The sequence below is a fragment of the Mugil cephalus genome, chromosome 23 (assembly GCF_022458985.1).
Source record: "Mugil cephalus isolate CIBA_MC_2020 chromosome 23, CIBA_Mcephalus_1.1, whole genome shotgun sequence".
Lineage (NCBI taxonomy): Eukaryota > Metazoa > Chordata > Actinopteri > Mugiliformes > Mugilidae > Mugil > Mugil cephalus.
In genome coordinates, this window is record NC_061792.1 from 11,960,932 (window position 1) to 11,985,992 (window position 25,061).

The window sequence follows — 25,061 nt, forward strand, 5'->3', positions numbered from 1 at the left end:
CGTAGACAGCTTGCTTCGTCACGGTCTGTTTCTGGATCTTTTTATCCATCCGTTTAATTGCAACCATAAATACATCTGACGTGACATTATGTAACATTCACCGTTTTCCCCTCGGCGACACCTGCACCTCCTCCTCTCATCCAGATGTCCTCAGTCACACAAACTAACTAACTGACAAACTAACTCAAATCATTAATGCGTTTTATATTTTAACATCCTCGCGACATAAAAAATTGATTTACCAGCGTGAAAGGAATCTTGTTTTGAACTCTTAAAGCTGTCAATCTTTCGGAGGCTTCGATCCACATGAGAGTGAATCTGGAAGCAGGGAGGCTGTGGTGACACATTTAAGTTGTCTTGGTGACACAAGACACTTCCTGATTTATAATTCATTCACCGCGGTTTAGCTTTGTGAATATGCAACCGTGACACAGAGGATGATTACTTGATCATATGATTTGAGATTACTGATGCGTCGAGGCTCTCGTTATCGCCAGCACTTATGATAGGATATATTTTGTTGGTTTAATTGCTTTAATTGGATACATAGCGACCTGATTTACACTGACGGAGAAACTGGGTCATGTTTGTGATAGGGGTTTATGATTCAACATGCTCACATCTATCCATGCATGCACTGTTTCCCTTCTCCTTCGGTTTCGTGTTCATCCCCTCTCGCTTTCATTCCTCAAGTCTTTCTTTATCTCTTTCCTTCTTTCTCTGCCCACTCCTTGCTCCTCTGTTGTGATTTATTGTAACTTGGAGCAGCAGCAGCAGCAGCAGCAGGTTCGCACGGCTTGTTTTAATAGTGGGCCATGGAGGAGCCTGGAGCCTTTTTGGTAAAGGTCCAGCGTGGATCTGGTGGCAGTGTGCAGATTTGATTCCACTGCATGGGTAACCATGAAAAGTGAAAGTTGCCGCGACAAAATCTGAAGTTTCTGGAAATGAGCCTTTGAGGCCACTGAGTTTAATCAGCTCTAAACTCTCCTTGCAGCAGTGCTGATGGGGGACATGATGTCTCTGGCCCTAGTGGCCCGGCTGGACCTGGCACAGATAAAGCTACTAAGTCCTGTAAACACTCCTTTTCCTGGGAGGATATGAGCCTCTGATACATTTATTTTTTCAGGCATCTGAGAAAACACAAGAGGCGGTTTCTGATATTCCGTCAGACGACAGGCATGCGATTCCATGGCCTGGTTTTCCTCCTGTGTCACTTGTGGACTGAATTTAAGTCGGACGGATGACCCTGACTGCCTTGACAGAATGGCGTTCCCTCGGTAACAAGGTTGTCGCCCTTTTTCGTGGAATATGACTTTGTATCTTTCACATATTTTGGATCTTCCATGTGTTTCGCAGCCTGTTAAGATGATGAACAAGACTTATGTTCCACTTGGGACCTCCGTGACAGATTTTCAGCTCACACTAGCACACAGAGCTTTATAAAAAATACCATATGTCAGCTGAAGAACAGGTAAAATATTTATGTCTGCTCCTCTTTGGATGGATTACATGGCCTAGCTTCGTACAAAGCTTATATCAATCGTCGATGAGTAATTTGTTGAGCGGAGGGCTTGGATATCACTCTGGACCACCACCTCCCACATGTATAATGCATTGAGCCGCCATATGTTTCCACACTGTATGCAGGCTAGGTTTAAGGGACCGTTACTGGGCGCACTTGCTCCATAGGAGTCCACTTTGAATAAGTCTGTGTGCGGTTGATATAACAAAAGTGTGCACGTCTTTGTGCATTTGTGTGCAGAAGGAGTGGACTCTTAGTCAACATTATATCAGTGTTTTATCAATGCATTTTGGTGCGGTGCGCCTTCTCTTTAAAAGGAAATAGCCAGGGCTAGACTATCTAATCTGGATCGGTAGCTACGGCCCAGAGTAGCTGCAGATACAGCAGCACACGCGAGTAACTGGGGCACCGTTTGGATTACATAACTGCTGTGTTGCTGGGTTGATTCCGCGCCTCTATTTATTTTTATCATTTGACGCCCGCCTGCGGATGAGGCTCTTCGTCATGCAGGGATGTACACGGTGAGCCCGATGGCCGCGGACGGTCTGTGAGCTTATGATGCTCGCTGCTGCCAGCCGGCTTTAAGTAGGTCACAGCAGAAGCTCTGCCAGGGGTCTATCCAGCACAGCAGAGGCTATCACAGGCCGACGTGTAATTCAGCATAATTTCAGAGATACAAATTCAGAAAATGTAGAGAGTATGATGTGAGTTGCAAGGGCTGGTGGACTGGGGTTACATCTGTGGTCATGAAGAGTTAAAAGAAGTTTAATCATCATTATTAGTAAAGGTGCAAATATATTAACAACCCATTGTGAGGATGCATCTAAAAGAAAGTCTAGTTTGGGTAATCTGGGAACCTGCTGGATACCGACTGGTGAGTAATGGGGGCAAAGGCAATAATTCAAGGCTTCCAGTGTAGCATGTGGTACCGGACTAGCAACCAGACAATCAAGAATGGACAATTTATGCTCAGTTAACAGTTTAAATCCACTTGCTTGACAAATTGTTACCAGGTTGCTAAGGCCAGTGGTCACCCAAGGTTCTGGCAATAAAGTATGTACTAGTTCTCTTAACAAGTGTCCAAATGAACCTTAGCAATCTGTGGAATCTATCATGGGTTGGATAGATGGGGCCACTTGAGGGGTTATGGAGTATTGCCAATGCACTGTAGGGTTCTAATAGGTTTTAAGAGGTGGACGCATTGGCAAAATATGGCAGAAAGTAGCCACACTGTCTTCACGGGACCCCAAACAATTACATGGTTCGCCAGTCATGACAAACCACCCGTGGTCGATACTGGTTGGACTGAAAATGGAAGCCATTCATACCGCAAAGACATAGAGGAGTCTTGTTTCTCTCGTGGTGATCGGTGCGTTGTACACCAATCTGTACCAAAAGAATGTGGGGCACAGGTCGTTTTCCCACCTAGACACACCTGTCACATTGTGGTTTTTGGAAAGTTAACATGAAAACTCCGTCCAAATTGGAAAAACAGCACCCGTGAAGTTGTGTGTAATCACCTTGACTTCAGCTTTCAGGCCTGGCGACTGCTGGTTAGAGTGGACGTGACGAATGTCCCGTCCTAGACCGTCCACATTACCGAAACCCTCTCCAGCTTCATTGTCATCTTGGTTTTACTTTGATGTCATGTCTCTACATGTCTGTAGCATTTGCCAAAACTCTCACGACTGCCTCATTCCCATCAAACAAGAGAGCCTCGTCTAAGATGTGGTGTCTAATGCGTTTCCTCGATCCGTGATGTTGTGCTCGTTGAGCCAAAGATGCCTAAACCGGTGAGAGCACGTCGCTGTTTGCTCTTTCACATCCGTTTTCCGCGCCAACATTTATAATGTGCGCAGCGGTGCAATCATGCTCGGAGATAATTGATAACAAAAGGCCAAATTGAAAACACTCTGCAGGGGAGGGTTAATAATCAAGTGCTCCACATTACTGATTAAACGCTTGCTGCATAGTTGTAAGTTGTATTGAATAAACAGCATGTGGTTGTGCTTTCCTGTTTATCTCTAAAGTATTTGGGTTTAGCCAAATCCCCCAGGCTTTTGTCAAGCCACCTCCTCACATAAAGTCTTTTTACGTGATTATTTGCTGCCATGCTGTTACATCAAGCTACAACTTATTTCCCTGGCCAGCTCTTCACTAAGTGAGACAATAAAATTGTCCCAAAAAACAAAACAAAAAAAACAGACAAATTAGTTTGGTACATGCTAAATTTAAGTGCATGTGAATTAGCTGGTACGTCAGCATGGAGTCCGCTCGGCGAGGTTGGATTTCTTCCTTGTTCTGCCCCCGCGTCCCATTACAGCTGGTTGTTACAATGCAGAGTGGAGACATAAAACTAAGCAGGGGAGCAGGTCCTTAAGCTGTATGGGAAGAAATGCTCAGTCTAATCTGATTGGCTCCCACATCGTCAGGCAGACAAATGGAGAGGTTTGATATTATTACTGAGCAGCTCAAACTAATTGAGTGTAATTATACAGTAGAAATCCACCGACAATGCCGTCCCTGGCGTGGGCCTCGTTCTCACGCCATGTGTATTACAGGATGCCAAGCTTAGGGGGACGAGTGCTCACTTAGTGCTCACTTAGTGTGTCAGCTTAATTCTTGAGTAACTGGTGTGGAGTGCAGATCTGAAGCCGAGGCCGATTGGATGGTTTGAGCCAGTTACGAAAAGAAAAAGATTTGGACTCTTCTCGGAGCAGCACTTGGTCTCTCACACTTCGTTATGTGGAGTCTCTCAGCGGGGGTGAACCAGCCTCCAGCCGGGTCTCTGACAGCTCCCTCAGTGTGCAGGTGACATACCGCGCATACCTGGGCTCACCGCGAGGGTAGCCACGGGGCCGCAGGCTGTGGGAACCCAGCAAACTCTTCTCTGAGACACTCTCTTGCTATGACTTTGAGGGGCAGGAGAAGTAGCATTTTCCTCCTCTCGTCTCATGGGAACGTCTCCTCTCTCTCTCTCTCTCTCTCATGAGCAATTACAACCTTAACTTTTCCCTAGACTCCAGTCTGAAACCCAGCAGCTTTCCTCATATTTAACCGCACGCTAAGCAGACTCGATCCGCTTGTAAATTGGGTTTAATAATTCTCGGGGCTGTGTTGATACGAGCCACTCGTCTGTTTTTCCATCCTCCAAATAACAAGATTATTGCTGCTAATACTTAGCTTGTGTTTTTATTAGGGCAATTATAGAATATTTTACAGATCCCGGCATCATGTGTAGCGAAGCTGAATGCCTCTTTCATTTCCTCAGTTGCTAGACAGCGGAGTTTTACATTACTTTATGGTCAAGCAAAGAAAACAAATGTAGGGATTTGTTTCAGGTGAGCAGAGCCGAGCGTTCCAGATGACCTGCCTTTTCTCAGCTCGGCATGCGAACCATCACATCTGATGTGATCTCTGAGCCGTGTCACAAGTTGCATGTGTGTTTTCCGGCTGAATATAGGGTTGATGCTTCCCTCTTCTAGGGTTTATCTCTTTGGGTCTGTTCAAAACTTTGTCCTACTCTGTGTGTGTCCCCTCTCCCCCAGGGAAACTCTGCCAGGTCTTATAATTGGATGCCCAGTTCCCCTCGTCCAATGAGACCGTCCTTTGTCTGCTTTGAGCTGAGGGGCCAATTATGGACTCTCTACTTCCAATCATGGTGCAGATCAAAGTTGATATCGGGGGGCTGTGTGCGGTCGGAGTCACATGCGTTTGTTCCCCAAACATTTAGCGCTTTGCAGCAGTCTCTATTCACCCTCAAAAGGAGCCCAGGACCGGGAACACAGAGGCCTTTTTGAGAGGTCTGCACCCCCCTCGTCTGTGTTAGTCAGCGTTATCTCCCCGCAGGATCAAACACTTCATTCAGCATTCATTGTGTCCTCTGATTTACTCCGGACTCAAGTGAAGGTTCGCCACACAATCAGCTGAAGAGTGCATTTGTTGTTGCTCAGCGTGATTAAAGGGGTATCTGATGAGGAAAAACACGTTGTGCTTTTAGCTCAGTGGATATAAGGCTTTGATTGTGCCACTTTTATAAAAAAAAAAAAAAAAAAGTGTGGTCAGATCAGATGCTCACACTTATCTTGAAGAAGTTAAGCATTTAATCTCATGAGGCGGCATTTATATCCCCTTTGTCCCTTTAAACAAATACAATTTTGGAGCTATTGTGCCCTAGGGTTAAGGTTATGTTAGGGTTACGGTTAAGGTTAAGGTTAAATAGTGTACCGGCATTGGCTGAGGCAACAACCAATGAGAGCAACAGATATAGATGATTGACAAAGGTCTCCAGATGTTCACTGCAGGGAAACAATTCAAATTCAGGATCAGGTCTACACAACTAGAGCTCTGAATGTCCAGTAGTAGATCAACTTTCTGCTGGATAAGTTGTACATTTGTTCAAATTTAGGGTAAAATCTTAAAGAAATTTTAGAGTAGGGTAATAATTATAAGGAAAGGCTTGACATAATTGTATATTATCCTGTCATTTCAGGCGGCTTCTGTTTGTAATCACTGGAAAACTACCATCATGTCATTAAAACAGCTCAGCAGCGTAAATGGAAAGCAACATATCTTGAAGCGGTCTTGACTTACAGTTTACCACGGTACATCCGTCCCGTGGGAGAGTTTGTGTTTTACAACCCAACAAGATGAGAAAAAAAAAACAACAACTTGAAGTCATGTTTGAAATCGTTAAAATAAACCGGCTCTGCAGTAATTTCGGTGGATACTACGTTGTATCCGGAAAGAGCTGTTTAAGAGTTTAGAGCCGTTCCTTGTGAATACGTAAACTTACATATGTAATTTGTGGAAACACATAATTATAATGCGTGTAGCTGGTGTAGGCTCTGCGTGGACAAAGGTGTAAAAAACACTGTTGTTTGCTTATGGGTTCACTGTGTTGAAATAGAGGCTTGTCTCAACAGAGAAACTTGAAACATGATCTAAATTTAGTCGGTAGGGCTTATCCCAGGGTGTTAACCCCGTCCACCTGGCATGGAAGCGCCATCTCCAGGGAGTTCTGTTTATCATTATGCAGATGATGCACCCTTTTTTGGTTCCAACACTGGCACCGCAGGTTTGGGTTTGAACAAGGCAAAACTGGCAGAGGGGAGCTAACAGGATTGGACGTGCAGATTAAGACCCGGGCGCACGGGTTGAGGCAAAAAGAGGAGGCATCTGTCAGCAATGGGAAAACCCACCTCCTCTCTTTGCAGCTGGGGCAGGAAAGGCTCGGTCCATGGACTCCTGGCAGACTGGGTTTGGGTGTGAGAGGCAGAAGGTGGTGCAGGAGTGTGGGGTTATAAGCACGTCCTGTCTATTCTTCTGCACAGAGGCCGCCCTGTGATCACATCCTCCTCATCAGGCTTCGAGCCAAGCCCTCAGCTGGGATCTGAGAGGACTCTTTCATGCTTGTCTTTCTAAGTCCAGAGCTGTAAATGTGTGGAGGAGGAGGGGAAGGGGGGGGGGAGCCGGTCTCGTTGCTGGGTTTACTGGCGTGGGTGTCTCTCTATAAATTCTTTTAGGCGTTTTCTAAAAGCAGACACATTTTATTTGTAGGGGGTTTGTTGTGGGCATCTGGACTGAAATGGAGAAGGTTATTTAAGTCTGAGACCGATATGTAACTAAATAATACAACATTCACATCTGAGATGCTCAAAAAATGTACATTCCTGCTCCTGACTCCTATCCTTGTGTAGTTCTCTGTGCTGCTTGGTGGTCTGGGAAGAACCATAATGACCCTAGAAACACTTCCTGTCCAGTCTAGGGAAATATTTACATGTTTCCGCATTAGCTCCAACCACTGAGTAAATACATACTTTGAAACGTACACTTGATACATGGCTCCACATAAGAGCTCGACTGTTTTCATACAGACTGAGTGAGGAGGACCGGGCGTATGCTAGTGCGTGACATGTGGGTCTGTGGTTCGATGTGTTGTGAGCAATTATAGATGCAAATAAGTTCCTAAGTATTTTTTATTTTATTTTTTTTGTTATGCCTGAAGACAAAAACCACATAATTGCCTCACCTCGTGGAGGCTCTACTGGTCGGGCTGGTAGGCCAAGTTCCCTACCAGGTGTTTCAGAGGAGTGGGTCACTAGGCACCTGGTGACCTTTTAGTTTTTTAAAGGGTTAGAGGTTAAAACGTGAAGGGTTTGAGGTTAGGAGCCCGTTTCATTTCGGCTCGCTACATTCCTACGTGACACAGCTTCTTTGGAATTTCGCTAGCTAGTAATTTGCAAATAGTTTCTGACTTGACAAATGATGTAAATTATTTAGTCGTTCCTACCTCCGCGTAGCCTTGCAGGCAAATCCCAAACTAAAATAATTACCCTCAATTTGCGATATTATGTTTATGTTATTTTACCATTAATCTCGCCGTGGCTTTTGACGAATGGGCCTCCCTGTTTGCTGAAGATGTATTACGATATCAGTCAGTCATCCAGATTCAATTTTCTGGCCACTCCAGACCGAAATCATTATATGGGCATTAGCATGATGGTGCCTTTCCACTGACAAATGAAGCATCCTTAAATCGCCCAGGGATTCATTATTAACGTCTCGGTCCTTATTATGTAGTTTAAATCACATATCATTGTTGGCTGCTATTGTGTCGTGGTTTACACCGGTTCGATGCACACATAACTGGTGGCATTAGCTTCAATCCTCATTACTCATTTTTAAACCAACGGTAAAACTGATTTTGAGGTGTATTTTGAAAAGTTCTCATACAGCCGCTGTGACCGTAAACACTTAGTCACCCGCAGGAATGCGTTTGGGCAGGGCAAGGGTTTTACACCTGCATCACCTCAGCCTTCCTGGTGCAAAGCAGCACAAGCGTCTGATCTCATAAATTCCTCGGAGAGGCTCGCCCAGGCGGCCGCTGACTGACGGCTTTGTAATCTGCGCTTGAGCAGGAGCACCACCTGCCACTCAACTCCCATCCATCACTGCGATAGCCACGGGACAAGCGTAGCTCAAATAGGTCAACGCGAACACAACATTCGTGTCCAAGGTTCGCTGGTATGCAAAGCTGTAATCCCAGTCAGAGAAAACGGAGCTGAAATAAACATTTAGTTTTGAGTTTTTTTTTAAGACGTTTGGATGAGTGGATGCAGTTGCCTCTGTTTAACCTTTTGTTTAAGGTTTTCTTCTTGTTCCTCAAAACAAAGCAGACTGAAGCCAAGTGGATCATGTCGTGTAGGGCGTAATAAATGTTAAACAACTTTTACCGAAGTCAGATGTAATACAGGAATGAGAGATGAGACGGTCTGTATGCACTACAGTTTTACAGGATGCCATTAAAGCAAAAGGAAAGTTGACGGTCGGCATCTCTGTTTGTGCAAAATACCCCGGTTCCCCGTCCATTCTTGTTTCACTGAAGTGTCCGTGATCAGAAGTTTGAGAGCGATTTCTCCTCGGCCACATCTTCACTAATCAAGCAGATGAAAATAAAGGGTGACGTGTGGAGAGCTCAGGGAGGAAAAAAAAAAAAAACGTGGCAGCGCTTCCAGAACCGCTTCCACATGTTCCATTCCGAACGAGAGGGCCGTCATTATCTATTGTGCTGCCGACTCGACCAAGACCACTGTGGAGGAACCAGAAACCTGCAATCTGGGATTCAAAGTTCATTCTCAAGGTGTCAGTCAGGAAGCCGGTTAGCGGAGGTGGCGGGCACCGAGTCGTGATCTCGGACGCGAGTCAAGAAAACAGTCTGACTGAGTCAAGGGTCAATTTAGCGGCTGTTGTGGAACTTTTTATCATATTGTGTTTATTTGATCGTGATGGAGGTAGCAGATTTTTAAATCTGCAGCTGAAAGTATCCTTAGACAAAAGTCTAGGATCTGTTCTTTTCTTGGTGTCAAATCTTTCTTTACATTAACATCAGCACTGGTAATACTGAAGCAGCCAGAAGCCACATCACGACCCAGTGTGAGATTTTGACCGAAAGCTAGAGCTGCAGAGGAGGAACTGCCAACCCAGAGTCTGAATCAGACTCCTGTGCTGACATATGTTAATGTTTTATGACTTTACACGCATGCACAACTAGCAGCCATCCACTGCTTTCGCACACAAACGCGCAAAAACATGGGGACACGCACTCTGCTGGGCGACAAACCCGTCTGACTTAATCCAACTTGACCTGCCGGTTAAATATTGACAAGGGTTGATGTGGCCTCGCTCAGGAGAGACAAGCATTCAGAGGAGGCACTTCGCTGGCAAGGCTGCACGGCTGCCTGCTGCATCATCATTCCAACACACACACACACACACACACATCGTCAAATGCACACATGCACACAGTGGCAGGCAGCAGCAGCTGAGACTCAGCCAGGGCAGAAGTGGGGAACGAGGCAGAAGAAGAAGAAGAAGAAGAAGGGGAAGGCGAGCGGAGACGAGGGAGCGGCGGCGCAGGATGAGCCAGTACACGGACCACGGCATCATGTCGGGCTGCGGGAGGATCCAGAACGTCCCCCTTCTGGAGCTGCTGGCGGTGAGTGCGGGGTCCATACGTTTCCACCCCCCTCCATCCCTCCCAGTGCTCCCGTCCGCCAGAGAGGTATCTGGGGCAGGAGGCAGGATCTCTGGAGTTGGAAGTAGGTCTGACTGGGGGATAATCAGGCTAACATCCTGCCCTCCAGTCCGCCCAAATCTACCACCACCTACACTGCATGTGCCCCAGACAGGAGACAGGAACTGCCCTGGGTTAGAGGTGGAGGGCAGCGGTGGGTGTGGGGGCAGGGTTGAAAGTTAAAATTCGTCCGGAAGTTGTGTATTCTGTGTGTGCATCTGTAATGTCTAGATGGCAAGTATTTGCATGCAATTATGCATTTCAGCGGATTTTTGCTCCATCGCCGTGTGTGTCCGAGCCTCCCAACTATACGGGGACGTTGGAATTCTTCGCTGTGTGCGGCGCATCCATGCTCCATATGTAGGTCACTAGCCGACAAGCTGCGACTACCACTAATTAGATGCGAGGATTGAGCTTATTTGCGATACGTCTCCAGAAGGTCTGAATCTGGGGACCTGCCTGCCATCTGCACATATTTACCCCACGTGGCTGAGATGCGAGTTGTGACATGTGACAGTTTATTACTAGGTTGCCATCATGTGAAATATGTGTGTGTGTGTATGTGTGTGTGTTGGGGGAAGAAACCAGTGTTCAAATGTGTGGCGAGAGCCGGATCTAAAAATATAGCATCTAGGTTGTTTTCACATGTGACAATGCTTTGATTCCCGGGAAGGGGGTTTCTTCTGGAAACCCAACAACAGAATGGGTGACTCCAGAGAGGATTTTCTCTTCTTTTTTTTTTATCCATCTTTCTTTTTCCTTCTCCTGCTTAGTCGGACTTCATGAGCCCAGAGGTGTTTTGTGGAAATCCAGGGGTTCTTAGCCTCTGCCACAGCACAGACGCAATTATGCAGACAAATGTCTCCGCCGAGCTCCGAGACTCCATATATCCTTTATCTAATTACATTAACAGGAGCTGGATAGTGACTAATGGTTCGTGGAGGAGAAGGAGGAGGAGAGGAGGGGGTGAAAACACACGACGAGGGGCTGGAGAGGGCCGGGATGCATGATTGCATTTTTCCATCCTATTTCACTCTCTCAGTGCGCCGCTTAAAACCCCCCCTCCACCTCCACAACACACTGACCCACTGAGCCTTTTTCCAGCCTGGAAGACTTCTATGTTGTTAAAATACACCACGGCGTGTTTTTTTTTTTTTTCTGCCTTTCTCTTTGGCGCTGCACTCGAAGCCTCCATCAGAATAAAGCTTCGTCAGGGCCACGGGAGACTCGTTCCTGTTAGTGTTGCTTTTACCGTCAATTGAATGAAAGCGTCACAGACGCCACGAGCAGATGCTGACTTCATGTTTGCTGGACAAACCACCTTAAATGTCCAGGGGTGCTTTATATTTTGTCTCCTTCAGCTTGTGACACCAAAATAAAAGGGCAAAGCCATGTCTATGTAGAAACCATTGGTTACTGCATCCAGTTTTTCTAAAGAGCCGTTCTGAAGTTTCCTTCTCATCTTCCATATTTCCGTAGCCAACGGTTGGTTGACTGAACGGTGCTCTGGTTGTTTCTAGCATATTGCAGAGGTCTACCAGTATTGACTTGCATTTTTAGCCTGAAGCGGCCATTCCATAAACTGCAGCCGCATTTTTCCACCCCACTCCTTGGATCCATAGACGTTTTGACGTCACTGTGACGTCAAAACAGAGGGAAGCTTGAGGTGAACACTGTCACTGTCAACCGTGAAGATGTCGAAAAATCAAAAACACTAACTAGAAGTTTAATCACACACCAGCCACTGTCAGTCGTAGAGGACTTTGGTTTGGCTTTGGTGATTAAAAGAAAGTGTCAGAGTTTGGTGATTGTTGAGGTGAGGACCCAAACCCATGATAATAAGGATGAGGACGGAAGTTCAAACATTTAATAAGATTTACCTGCACATGGCAGGTAAATACAAAAGAATCATGGCATGGTAAAAATCGTAGACACATGGAATGTGGATGTGGAAACATGACGTGGAGACATTAACGACGCTACAAGGAACAAAGGGAAAGGCAGGGCTATATATACACAAGAAGGCTCAGGGCTGACAAGACACATGTGACACGCATGAGGACAATCAACACAGGTGAAACCAATGAACAATCAAGGGACAAGGAGGCAGAACTTAACAAGATAAAACAGGAAACGCAACATGACAAAACCACAAGGAAACACGACAGACAGGAAACTAGGAAACATGACAAAATAAAACAGGAAGCATCAAAACATGACCCCAAAATAGAAGACAGACACAGAACCTTGACAGAAAGTATTGAAGTAAGACAATCAACAACAACGTGCACACTTCATATCAGATACAATTAATATGCAATGCCTGTCTAGGGCTCTATAACATGAAAAGAGTGATAAGTGATAAGTTGGAAAACTCTACTCATGCATTGTATGATTATCATCGAAATATTAATTAGAGCTGCTTTAAATCAGTTTGAGTCGATGTTCTGTGTTTACCCTCCAACGTTTAACGTAAGCAAAACGAAGAAAGTAGCGTCTGTTCTGAGTGTACTACTTTTACCCACACGGCCTAAAACGCAATTATAGGGAACAGCAGTGGACGACTGAACGACTCAGTGACTTTGTGTTTGGCGTCTGCTGTGTTGCCACATTGTGTCGCAATAAAAAACAAAAAAGCGGAAAAGAGGAGGAAAGAGATGAGCTCCTCACAGCTGCAAAACGTTAAAGCTAATTACGAATGACGAGTCAAAACAACAATGAGCATTAAATCTTCGGAAAAACATTAATTGACAGTGGCATCGAAGACCCCAGTTTGATTAATGTCCGTCTGCGCGTGCAGAAATGCATTTGTGTTCGTACAAAACAAACAAACAAAAAAAGACACTTCACGATCATTAATTAACGTAGTTTTTATTGACTGTTAATTGTGTGGTCAGTGAATAAAGCAGGTGTCATTAGCTTCCTGTTTTGTCTCCTTAGAGGTTTGCTCTGGGCTTACAGGAGCTCAGCAGTCTACTGGCTCGCATTAGTTTATGCTAATATCCCCCAGCTGCAACCTGCACCACCCTCCTGCTTCCCTGCCTCTCACACACACACACACACACACACACACAAAAAACACACTCGCACAAACCCCCGGGACAGTCATGGGAGGGCCGTGAAAAGGAAGCCGAGATGATTAATTAACTGTGGCCTCATTTTGATACCGCCTTATTGGCTTTCAACAGCCGAAATTCAGCTTCAGAGCTTTGCATAGATTAAAAACGCAAAAGAAAAAAAAAAAAAGCACACTTCCAGAAATATTGAAGTCAGGTTGTTACTCGTGCTACGGTGAATGAGCAACTTTGGTTTGCGGGCAGGTTGCTCAGCGCAGAGTGACGTGTCAGTTTGGTTTTAATTTAGCTAATGAGGGAGAAGCTGCCGACCTGAAGCCCCCCCCCGCGCGATTCGCTCATCGCCATCACTCTGTAGCTGATGTTAGTGGTCTCGTGTCACCCCGTCGTGACGCCTCTTCCTCATTATTTACACAAAAATGGCTGCTCTGTATGTGTGCATAAGCAAATACGCTGCTCACAGCGTGGCGTCATGTCGTCTCACATGCGCGTCTTTATGTAACAGTGTGTGAGTGTTTGCTCTGGGCTCCAGGTGCTCCAGCTGGTCCCGTCCCAGCAGCGTCCCCCGGCCCCTGACCCACCCACCGTCCCCTGGTCCCCTGTGCCTTCCCTATTGACGGTAGCCTCCGAGTGGAGGCGGCCCTGCCGCATTAAAGCGCGCCGTCGGTAGAGCCAGACGACACAATAGCGCTCCTGTATTTTGTTCACTCACACCGGGGGAAAAAAGCCTGCAGCAACGGCGAGGCTTTCATGTTTCTCTCTCATTCATCCGCTTTCTATCTCTTCCTCCTCGGCACAATGCGCTCACATTGTGCTTGTTTCATCATCTTCTGCCTCTCAAACAAAAGATCACCTGCACTGGCTGCGTGGTGCGTCACGGGGTGGGAGCCCTGAGGGGAAGCCTGCTGCAGGCCGACGTGGAAGTCTCCCAGAATGCACCGTTTGACGCGAGCCGTGGTTAAATATCCAGTTTGAACCAGCAAGTTCTGCTGGATTCTTCTTTTCTGACAGCGGGAGGTTTGCTGATCTGTGTTGCTCATCACAAGGAAAATGGTTTTAATTCCGTCTGACATGCTTTACACAAAATTCCCCGGCGGTTATTTTCATGGCATAAGACGTTCCCTGAAATGTTTCTCCACGTATTATGTCCCAAGCTGAAAAAAAAAAAAAAAAAAAGCAGAGAGATCTGCGTAGCCTCAAACCACCGCAGCGCTAGCTTTAGAATAAAGCATTGTTTGCAGGGGAACCTGATTTTGTGTAATGTGGCTGGTGTTCTCTGTCAGGAGCGGTTTGGGCTGATGCTAGCCTTGTGTGCGCCCTGTGAAAAGTCAGCGTGGAGGGAGTCGCAGCGGAGGCTGTGACCTACATGTTCCCTCCTAAATCATGGATCCTGCAATCTGCATGTGTGTTATTTGACGTTATTTAAAATTTATTCAACAGCTGTTTGATGGTGCATCATAATAAGCATCATCATTAGCTCCCAGGTCGACCCAATTTATACCTTGACTTCTAACGTGCTTGAATTCCACCTCCGAACAAATGCTAATGTCTCAAAGCAAGCAAGTCAAAATTTCAGATCTGCAGCGCCTTCTCGTGCTTTAATATCCGTCATTGATTGCTGAGATGAAGTCATTTGGGTGCCGGGCTCTTTGTCATTAGGAGGCGGCCCGTTCTTACCAGAGATCCATGAGGAGAATCAATATCATCTGCATGTAGTAACATTTGTCTGTGTGAGTCATCCGGCTAGCTGGAGCCATTCACATTATTGAGTCCCGGGCACTTTCTAAAGGGATCATACCATATACATGCCTTTCATGAGTCCATAACTCAACTTTATGGCGACGGGCTCGCGGTGCTCAATGATTTTCCGGGACCCTCTCTCGCCTGTGACCAGACAGCGTCGAGAGCGGTGATCGAGGTTTTATGAGGCAAACGGAGCCTCAGGTGAAACGGGCCTGAATGAGCGACGCTCCACGCTGGAACCGTTTGACCCCCGGGGGGCCGATTGTGCGCGGTGGTGTCAGTGGTCAGCAACCGCCATTGTGTGTGGCCACCGAGGGGCCATTGTGGGGGGAACCCGTGGCAGCCAGCGGGGCTATCGAACCGCAGCCCAGCTTCCATCTGGCGCAACAGCCGGAGGAGCTAATGGATTTGCATGGAGACAATTACGCAGTGCAAATTCTGATGATTATTTCATCATAATCATTTCTTTGGGATTATCATAATCTTGCAGGAAATGGCTCGGATGTGATGGCAGCCCAAGAAAGCTGTCTCTATTTACTCTTTTGTTGGATGCTGCAACACAACCCTGCCTCTCCAGCTCATTCACTCACATTTCCTGACTGGATTTTCTGTCTTCCCCTCCTCCTCCTCCTCCTCCCCCGGAGCATTGAGATCCTTCTCAGTGCTCAGAGACTTGAGACAAGTCATCTGAATTAGTGCTTTATTAAAAGCCTTGCATGGCCGGACTCCGGGAAACCTGGGAAGCACTTGATCTCAGGATACAGATCCTCGAAATGAGGCGATGCTGAAAGCTCTCCTCGCCTGCACCGGACTCCTTTGTGTGATCGGTCAACGAAAGTGCGACAATTTGCAAATATTAGAACGCCTCGCGATGCTTTCAGGGGCAGAGGGCAACTGATGGGTGAGCTATTGTCACCCCTCAGAGTGAAACCTCGCTTCAGTCAGGAGCATTTGGCCCAGATAAAGAGCCGAGTAAACAAATAATGACAGAAACAGTGTTGCCATTGCAACAAGCACAAGACACCCAGGTCCTTGCTCCGGGTTTTCCCACAGTAGCTCAGCTATCACGTCCTGATCCTCCAAGAGTTCAAGTGGCAGGATATGAAACGCTCAACACAAACAAATACCGTTTCTATTCCCGTCAGGAGACTCTGCTATGAAAGTGATGAAAATGTATTTATTTATTTATCCGTCAGGCAGAGTCTCGAGAGTTCTTTAAACCAGAGGAATCCAGTGTTTTTCTGGAGTGTTCAAGCCCACTGATGTCACCTCGTCTGTCTGAGAGGCCTAATGAGAACCAGCGCTGATGTCAGGTTCTTCCCCGACTCCCATCTGGATGAAATAAAACAAATATGGCTGCTAAAAATAAGACTCCGCTTGAGATGATAACAAGGATTTAGTGCCATTAACTGTGTAAATACAGCGTGTAGTTGGCCCCCAGATTCATATCGAAATTCCTTCCCGACCTGGATGAGGTCTGACTGGAAGAGGCTCCCAGAAAGAAGAAGAAGAAGAAAAAAAAAAAGAAGAAGAAGCAATAATACATTTCAAAAGTCAATGATGGGTGATTTAAATATTTCATGCTGCTGAATTGCTGGACTCTCAGCGCTCTTTGCACAGCGCTTGATGGCGAGCCGCTGCACTGAGAGGTCTTTGTTCACATTAACCCGTGAAATGGATGCAAGCGGATGATCTTTTCAAAATCTCTAACAGGTTGCATGAAAGGATAATGATGATTTATTATTATTTATTATTATTATTTTAATCCTCCTCATTGAGCCGTTGGGTACGGTTGTAAATATGAAGCTTCTTTGATGCTTATTTGTAGGTGGAAGATCAGAAAACAGACAGATCCATTAAATACCTTAAACAATGTTGCAGCTCGATAAAGATTTTTTTAGTTTTTGGTGATGTCACACTACCTGGACATCACCAATAAAGCTTGAGTCAAAGTCAAACTTTGGCCAAAAATACATGCTTTTGTCACGGAACCACCTGATTAAAACAGGTTAAGTTTTGCAATTTGAAAAGCTTCGGATCCAGGCGTATTCTAGCATGCATTATTTAGCGAGGCGAGTTCAGCGAGGACAATCTTATTTACAGCAAAGCCTACGGGGGGTGGGGGAATGGAGGGCTTCAGCCTCGATTTACACCACCCTCACTGGGACTGATGAAGTCTCGTGTTGTTGGTCAACCTCCATTGCTCCCCCTACCTCCCCCCTACCCCTCCCTGCAGCCCGTCTTCAGAGATGCGCCGGGGCAAAAACAAGGTGATCGCCCCCTCTGCGCTGAAATAATTCATGACCACAGGGATAATCATTCCACCAAGTCCTGCAGCAGAGGTCAGAAGTCACCACAACCCATCTTTTTTCAAGTTTCTCCTTATTATTATTCGTCTGCTCCCCCCCACGCAACAGAAATCACCCCACTGTATCTTGATCCGCGCTCTGTCACTGTCAGGTTGGATGGGAAATGTGGATGTGATAAGCATGAGTGGCACAGGTGGGCTCGGGGGATGACAGGAGCCCAAACAAACAGCCTCCTCTTGTCACATTACCATTTCACCGCTTATGGTTTCTCGCGTGCCTCAGGGCCAATCTCCGCTCCCCATCTGAAGACAGAGAGACTGGGGTGGGGTGGGGGGGTTGGGGGGGTGCGGAGAAAATCACAACTTAATGCTTTCTCGAGCAGGAATGCAGCTCTTTGCCTCCGCGCTCCTTTCCGACATCTGCCCGGCACCTGGGTTGGCCCGACTCAGCGCTCAGACGGGCCCCGTCGATAAATCAGCCTCGGCATTAAACGGGGGAGAAGCCGAAGCCCGAAGCTAATGCACGTGAACTGTCAGGGAATCTGACAAAGGCAAGAAATATCTCTGCGAAAACACACGGCTGGAGGTCAGGAGTGTGTTGCTGTGTTTGTGGGTGCTGATTTGTTACATATCCCGGTGTCCTCTCTGAACTCGGCGTTTTTCAGGCCAAGGACCAACAAACTGATGGAGAGATTAAGTAGGGACCCCCTACCTGCTATATGTGATCTATATTAAACTCCCTAAATCCCTTTACTAAAAGGATTCACATTAATGTGCATTTAAAGAAGTTTAAAAATATATAAAAAATGTTCAATCAACCAAAGATTTTGCGACCCCTCTGCAGTACCTCCGCAGACCCATAGGGGCTTGTGGACCGCTTGTTGAGGACCTATGCGCTAGAGCGTTTTCAGGTCGTTTTTGTTTAAAGCCGTAGAACAAGTTTTGTTCTTTGTTTCAAATCCAATAGATGTGTAGACGACACAAAGGACGCTGTGATGAGAAGGTGCGGATAATGCAGAATGGATCCTTTCGAGGACTTTTGGACTTTCGCCGCTGCACCGCGGCTCAGTTAGGTGTGGCGCCTGTCTGTCAAAGCCTGCATAAACAGAAGCCCAGCTCCCCCCCTTGTGAACCAACCAACATCTGTTTAGCATCAACCCTCGACTCTGTCACTTTGCGAAGGATTTCTCTCATTCTCTTCTTTTCCCTTCCCCCCTCCCTCTTTTCTTTGGACTTGGATCAGGTTTGATGTTTGGATTCAATTATTGACATCATCAGCTGTTGATGTGAACGCCAAAATTAATAAGCGCAGCCATCGTGTAATTCTACCGCCGAGGCTAAACAGAGAATGAATCTCTTTGCTGCACAGTTACACAAGGTTACAGGATGCTAGCATGTCGTGAAAGGTGTAGTTCTCATGACTCGAGGACGTGCAGAGTGGATTTTTGGGTGTGGACATTTATCTCGTGCGCACTTGAAAACACTCCACCTTTTTATTTTTGTAGTGCCTAAGTTTAGTCCCGCCACATAAGCTGAGGCTTAATCTGTCCTCTTTTCGTTCATTCTTCTTCTTAATACTCTTGCCTCTCTGATCCTTTTTTCTCTTTGTCTCCCTGTTTTCCCTGCGCTCCTGTGGCTTGTCAGGTCTGGGTTTCCTTTTCATTCCTGTCATCGCCACTCTCCCTCCCGCTCCGAATACACCTGGCTGAATATTGGCCCCCAGGTGATAATAAAACCCAGCAACCCCCAGGCTTGTAAAATTTGGGCACATGCACACCGCAGACTCCCCCCCAACCATCCCACCCCTACTCAGTCCCTGTTTCCTAGATTCCCATCCGGTCTGGAAACATCAGCGTGGACACACGGTGTATTTGTTTTTATTTCTGAAGGCTGCATTCCTCTGCCGCTCCTCCCTCATGTGTTTTTACAGATTTTAAACGAAACAAAGAGAACAAAGGGAATAAAGAGACGGCCTCATGGTTTAAGAGGAATTAAACATGCAGCTCTGCTTTCACACAGATTCCAGCTCATGAATTTGCGTCGCTGAATGATTGGATTTTGTTTCGATGTGACTCTAATTTGAGGGAAAACACCACAAACCATACTCTTGTGTAATTTTGTGGGGCTTTTATTTTGAAATCCAACCTCCTGTCAGGTTTGATTATGCCTCGCCATAACGAAATTTGGTCAGAAGTTGACTGAGATGCTTTCCGTCTCCCTTCCACACAGGTAGCTCTGTGGAAGTAATCCAATAGCGATGTCAGCTCCGATGCATTTAATTCCCCCAGCTACGTTTCCAGCCCTCCCCTGTGAGATTTGCGCCGTGAACAGCTTTGCCACTGTTCCCAACAGGCATGAATGGCTCGCTCTGTCAAAGCCAAAGAGTGGAGGAGGAGCAATAGACGTATCTGAATGTTTGGAAAGATAATCTGCAGGGATTTGGATTCCTGACCGTGGCGAGGTGTTGATGTTTGGGCTGGGCCGGACCGTAGGTGCTGCTGGAGGTAGAACATCAGATAACCCAAACTCGCCTTAGATGATGAACAGGCTCCCTTTTGTATCTGAAGTAATCCATCGTGCCCGACACTCCTCCGTTTGGGGCAGGTAGGCAGATGAAGAATATCCTGCTCACTGGAGGCATTTGTTACACCAACGACTCAATGAGGCCACTGTGTGACTGAGATTTTGGGTACAATCAAGCAGTGTAGCGGTCGGATTCAGCATCACTTACTGTGGGATAGTTCGTGAACTGAGCCCGGTTTCTTGATAGTATTTCTGGCTTATGTTTATTTACATTCCACAAATGCTACTGAAGATCAGCAACTCCAAGTCTGAGGCCACGGTCCTCAGTCGGAAAAGGGTGGAGTGCCCGCTCCGGGGTCGGGGAGGAGGTCCTGCTTTAAGTGGAGGAGTTTACATATCTCGGGATTCTGTTCACAAGTGAGGGCTGGACGGAGTGGGAGATCGACGGATGGATCGGAGCGGTCTTAACCGGTCTGTCGTGGTGAAGAGAGAGACGAAAGAAGACGAAAGACAAAACTTTCAATTTACCAGTTGATATATGTTCCAACCTTCAACCCTGTTTCCTCTGCAGGGTGGCTGGGCTCAGCCTTAGAGATAGGGATTTAGATTTTTTGCCAGAGTGTAAGGGATGAGAAATCAAAGCAACTGAGACATCGGTAGCAGCCGGGAAAACAGTGGAGCTCGAGATTGAAAAGTGTAACCTAGGTTCTGTGAATTGCTGATGTTTGGCTTTGGACGTGAATTGTGAGGTGCAGTTCCTTGAGTAGACAGATAGACAAATGATTGCACCCACACTTCTCTGAGGTCAAGACCTTGTCTGCATATTGCGCATCTAAATCTTTATCCTGTCTTCTCCAGAATCACCAATTTCCTCAACGAATTCATCAAATCATTGCGCTGGAGGGGACGGTTGCGATAACGTACGTCCCTGACGCCAAACCCTCTCCTCCAGGCCGTGGCAGATCACAGTATCTTCTCCACGACATGAGGAATAACACACATTAAACCAAGTAGCTGCCCTGTCTGCTGACAAACAGCAGGGTTATCAGAGGAGTTATCAGGGTCTGAGGATATGAGAGGAGCCTGATTGCTGAGCTGATATTAAGACACTGGGGACGAGAGGAAAGACCTGAGTGACGGATCACCAGCACAGAGCCTCCAAACCCACTGATAAGACTAATGAATTTATCCAAGGCTGCCTGGTATGCATCGAAGTGATACAAGCAGACGAAGGTTTCTAGAAATCTACACACGGAGACAATTAGTCATCCTGATTAGTTCATTACCTCACCACGATAGGATCACCGTCAGTATGAATTATATTGGCGCATGGGGGGACAGGTTCTCACTGATGCTGATTGAATTTTGCAGTGTTTACGTCTTTCCCAACGACGTTCACATAAGCTGCGGAGTATTGGATGGCAGGAGGATCTGGAAGGAGGCCAAGGCTAACAGCCATATCAGGTCCGGTGCATCTAGCACACCTTAAAAAGTCATAATTCATTCTCAAGTGAGCCATAAAAACAAAAAAGAACAAAGGAAAAAACAGATAGAAGTCTTACATTCTATTGGCATAACCTTTGACTTGCAGTAGCTCACGTGGGAGCTTCACTTTCCATCAAACCTGCAGCTTTTTGGTTTCTTTTGCAGTCCCAGAGGCCGAGCTGGCATGTCATCAGTCTCAAATAATGAAAAAAACCTTCATGGAAGGCAGAGATAAGTTGAGCAGGGCTAGGGAGGATAGAGGTTGCGACCTTGTCTTTGGCAGGGTCTTATCCCCAGAGGCTGCAGACCTCTGCACAGTGTCTTATCAGTAATGCGAGGATGAGCTTCTGATCCGTAGACACATCGAGGTGGTGGAAGGAACTCTTCGTGGCACCCTGACCTCTACGGGGGCTTAAACTTTATTTATTTTTTCCAGTCAACTCCAAAGCGGCCTATATAAGAACCAGACGTCTCGGAGGCGATTCCATGCCTTCTAATCTTCAAAAAATGTGTGAAAGAGCGTGAGCGTGCACAGCGAGGCTCATATGGATGAATAATGCATCTGATGTTTTATTACTGAGAAATCTGCGCCATTAATCTTAAACAGATTGCACTGTGTTTGAGTGTCAGGGAGTCTGTCTGTTTGCATGTTTGTGTGGCTTTACCCAGAAGTGTGTGTGTGTGTGTGTTTTCTTATTTTAAATATGCCTTCCCTGTTTTCCATTGCCAAAGCAGCAGCAGCAGGAGGGGGGGGGCGGCGCTCATATTTTAAAATTTCATAACGGCATTTGGAGGGGCCTGGATGTGGGACTCAAGCCATGCCACAAGGCAAAGGAAGGTTCTTTTTCCTCAGCAGCTACCAAGGGTCTCCTTATCAAACGCTCTCACACACATGAGTAAACACAGCCGGATAAACATTACAGAGAACCTGCAGCCAGAGAGCAGAAGCATCGGCAAACACATTACCTGCGGAGTTAACGCAAGCTCAGCCACCGCTCCCATCACCGAATCAATACCGTTTGCAATGCTGGATTACAATGAGATATTATGAGTTTTAACTACGAGTGAATGGCTTTAAAAATCCTACGCACAATTTAATTGGTGCACAATTTGGCACGAAGGGAGATTTTATCTTGTGCAACAGTTCCAGCTCACCAAAAAACGCTTTATGCACAAGACTGATGGGGAATCCGTCAACACAAACTCGAGGACGATTGCAAACTCCTACGACGTTTTAACCGCCGTTAAAAATTGCTGGGCGCATTACTCACCGCCCTGAGAAATATGCCTTCAATAAAGTCTCAGTCTACACGTGAGCACCTGGGCCTCGTGGGAACGGCGCAGCTTTCACTCATGCCGTAAAACCGTCAGAGCTAATGCCCGGCCGAAGATATAACACGCGGCGCAAACATACGTGAGCCGTGCTTTAAATCTCCAGGTTTAAATACCCTCCCCTTTCCACATGACAACGAGCACGCCGCATTCCCTGCATTCCTTCATGTGTGCGGAGGATTATTTCTGTGCCCTGTCATTAGGAAAGGTCTGCGCGATGACAACACAGACTTAGGCAGCTTTGCTATACTTTGATGTGGCCTGTAAATATTTCCCCTGACATGGGGCTTTCTGGAAGAAGGTTCCCCTTTGTGCAGTGGCCGTGATCATTATGGGATCGTGTTGCTAATGGTCTTTGGGAGACAGACGTTTCACCCCAGACTGTTTTCTTGGCTGCTTGAGGAAAGTCACACATTTTGTTTGATGGCTTTCGTTTCTGAATCTTGTGCATGTGTTTATGTTGTTTCCGCGGCCGCACTTTGTAATTTGGACCCAAAGCACTCACATCTGTAATTTTTTTGACGGCAAAACATATTTCACAGCTACCAGCTTCACCTCATGCGCCCACCCGTTTTGGCCGGATTCAAAGAGCAGCATTGAATGCAATGATTCGCCATGGTTTTTAGTATTGATTAACTGCTGCTGGAGCCAACAGTAAATTTAACTTTGGGAACTTAGCTCGGTGCTAATGGCCTTTCAGCTTGGGGTGTGAGTAGCATTTTGGCACTCGCAGACTAACAGATGGCTCTGGGGCTCTGTTGTTAGACACTGTAATTGGTTGCTTTCCAAACATGAATCATTTGTCATGCTGATTAAGTCAAAAGCAGCGACGAAGAAGGAGATGATGGATAGAACTGGAGTTTTTTTTTTGTCCGGAAAATAGCGGAAAGTGTGACAGAAATTGGAAAATGCGGCACCACGCTGATAAGCATCGATCCGTTGTCGTCCTTTGGCGTCAGCTCTATTTGCCTAATGGTCACCAGAGTGCCCTTGACTGGCGACTCGGCGGGAAGCCTGGGTCTGTGCCACGTCCTCCTGGCACCGCAGCGAACTGCTGGGGACGGTTGTCTTCGAGTGGCAGTCTCCGATGTGAGATTAAGCGCAATAATTGCTCCAGAAGCGGCAGTGGGAGAGCGTCACCGCAGGACAAGCGAGGAGACAGAACAACTGCGCTCACTGTATTTAGTCTAGCAGCTTGTGCATGTGAACATCTGGCCCATTGAGTGTTTGCTCTCAAGGCCACAGGTTAAAAAAGCCCAAGCAGCGATAACAGAAGTACTTTAAGCCCGGTCAGGCCCCAAATGCAGGTCAACAGGAGGTCAGAATCACCCTTAACGCTGCTGCAAGCAAATTATTAAAAGCTCCTCGTTCATGTGAAGCAGTTCAGCCTTTCGGAGCTAATTTTAGATTCATTTTATTTGTTGTTTTGCTGTTTTTGGTTGCATTGTATGGTTTCAGAAAGTGGCACTCCCCTAAAAGCAGAGACTTGTTATGATATATTATATTGTTAAAATAAGCCCATATCCGTACAGACCAAACTTCCCTGCGGTGGACACCCTCGTTCTTTATTTTACCACGCCGTATCACAACAAAGGGCTCTCCGCGCAGTTTGAAAATTGCAGGCACACTGTTTGTTTTTTTGTTTTCCTGCGGATTTCTCTGTCAAGTGAGCGAGTTTGGGATTTATTTTTGCCAGCGACTAATTAGAGAACTGAGACTGCAGCAGTCCCAAAAAGAAAGTTGGCTCTGGTTCGGGACAGGGGAGGAAAATGTAGAAAGTTTAACAAGAGGTCTAAGATCAGAAAACGCACAAAAGAAAAAAAGTCCCCTCCTTGTTATGGCTTGGAAAGAGTTGTTTCCTCTAAAAAAAAAAAACAAACAGAAAGTAGGGAGACTACCTTTTACCTTTTGCTCTAGTTTTGCTCCACTGACCTACAAAATTAGCATACGCCCCAAAGTGCAAGATGAGTCATCAACATTTTAACATAATAACACATTTTTTTGCGAAATATGGTCCTAGATACTGCAGGACATATGATAATAATTAGATTTTATTTTCGGGCTTTAATGTCCACCTCTTCATTGGGAATCCCCGTTATTCAATTACGCTCTGCGAACACCCGAGTGTCTGTAAATCAATGGCGAGCGTCTGTCCCGCTGAGATAACCGCGCACCCAGGAGATGCTTCACGAGCTGTCAAGCTAACATCTAATTAATTAGCCTTAAACCTCCGCCGCGCTTATTGCACAGCATCAGCTCACATCAGGCCTGGTTATGTACTGCAGGTAGAGAGTCTGACGTACCTATGAGGCCGATGTTTTTCCACAGTTGAAAACCCTTCCTGCTATATGTAGTGAGAGCACTTACGGCCAAATCATTAGTCCAAAGCCAAGAACGCCTGACATCTGTTTTTTCCATTCTGCTCTTAGCCTTAGCTCATTTCGCCCCGTGCTGTAACTCAGTAGCTCATGCTTTGCGAGTGTGGGCTATTCCCAGCTG

At 46.4% G+C, this 25,061-nt stretch overlaps 1 protein-coding gene across 3 annotated transcripts in view; it reads left to right on the forward strand.

Annotated features, from left to right (window-relative positions):
• LOC125000754 (nck-associated protein 5-like) overlaps positions 1–25,061 on the forward strand; it is a 107,097-nt gene that overhangs the window by 10,870 nt on the left and 71,166 nt on the right. Inside the window, exon 1 of one of the 3 annotated variants that reach the window (XM_047576398.1) lies at positions 9,867–10,019. The exons of the other annotated variants lie outside the window; for them this stretch is intronic. Within the exon in view, the coding sequence (XP_047432354.1) occupies positions 9,942–10,019 (78 nt within the window). The 5' untranslated portion in view covers positions 9,867–9,941. Of the gene's footprint in view, positions 1–9,866; positions 10,020–25,061 lie in introns of those variants that run through there. 3 annotated transcript variants of the gene reach the window in all.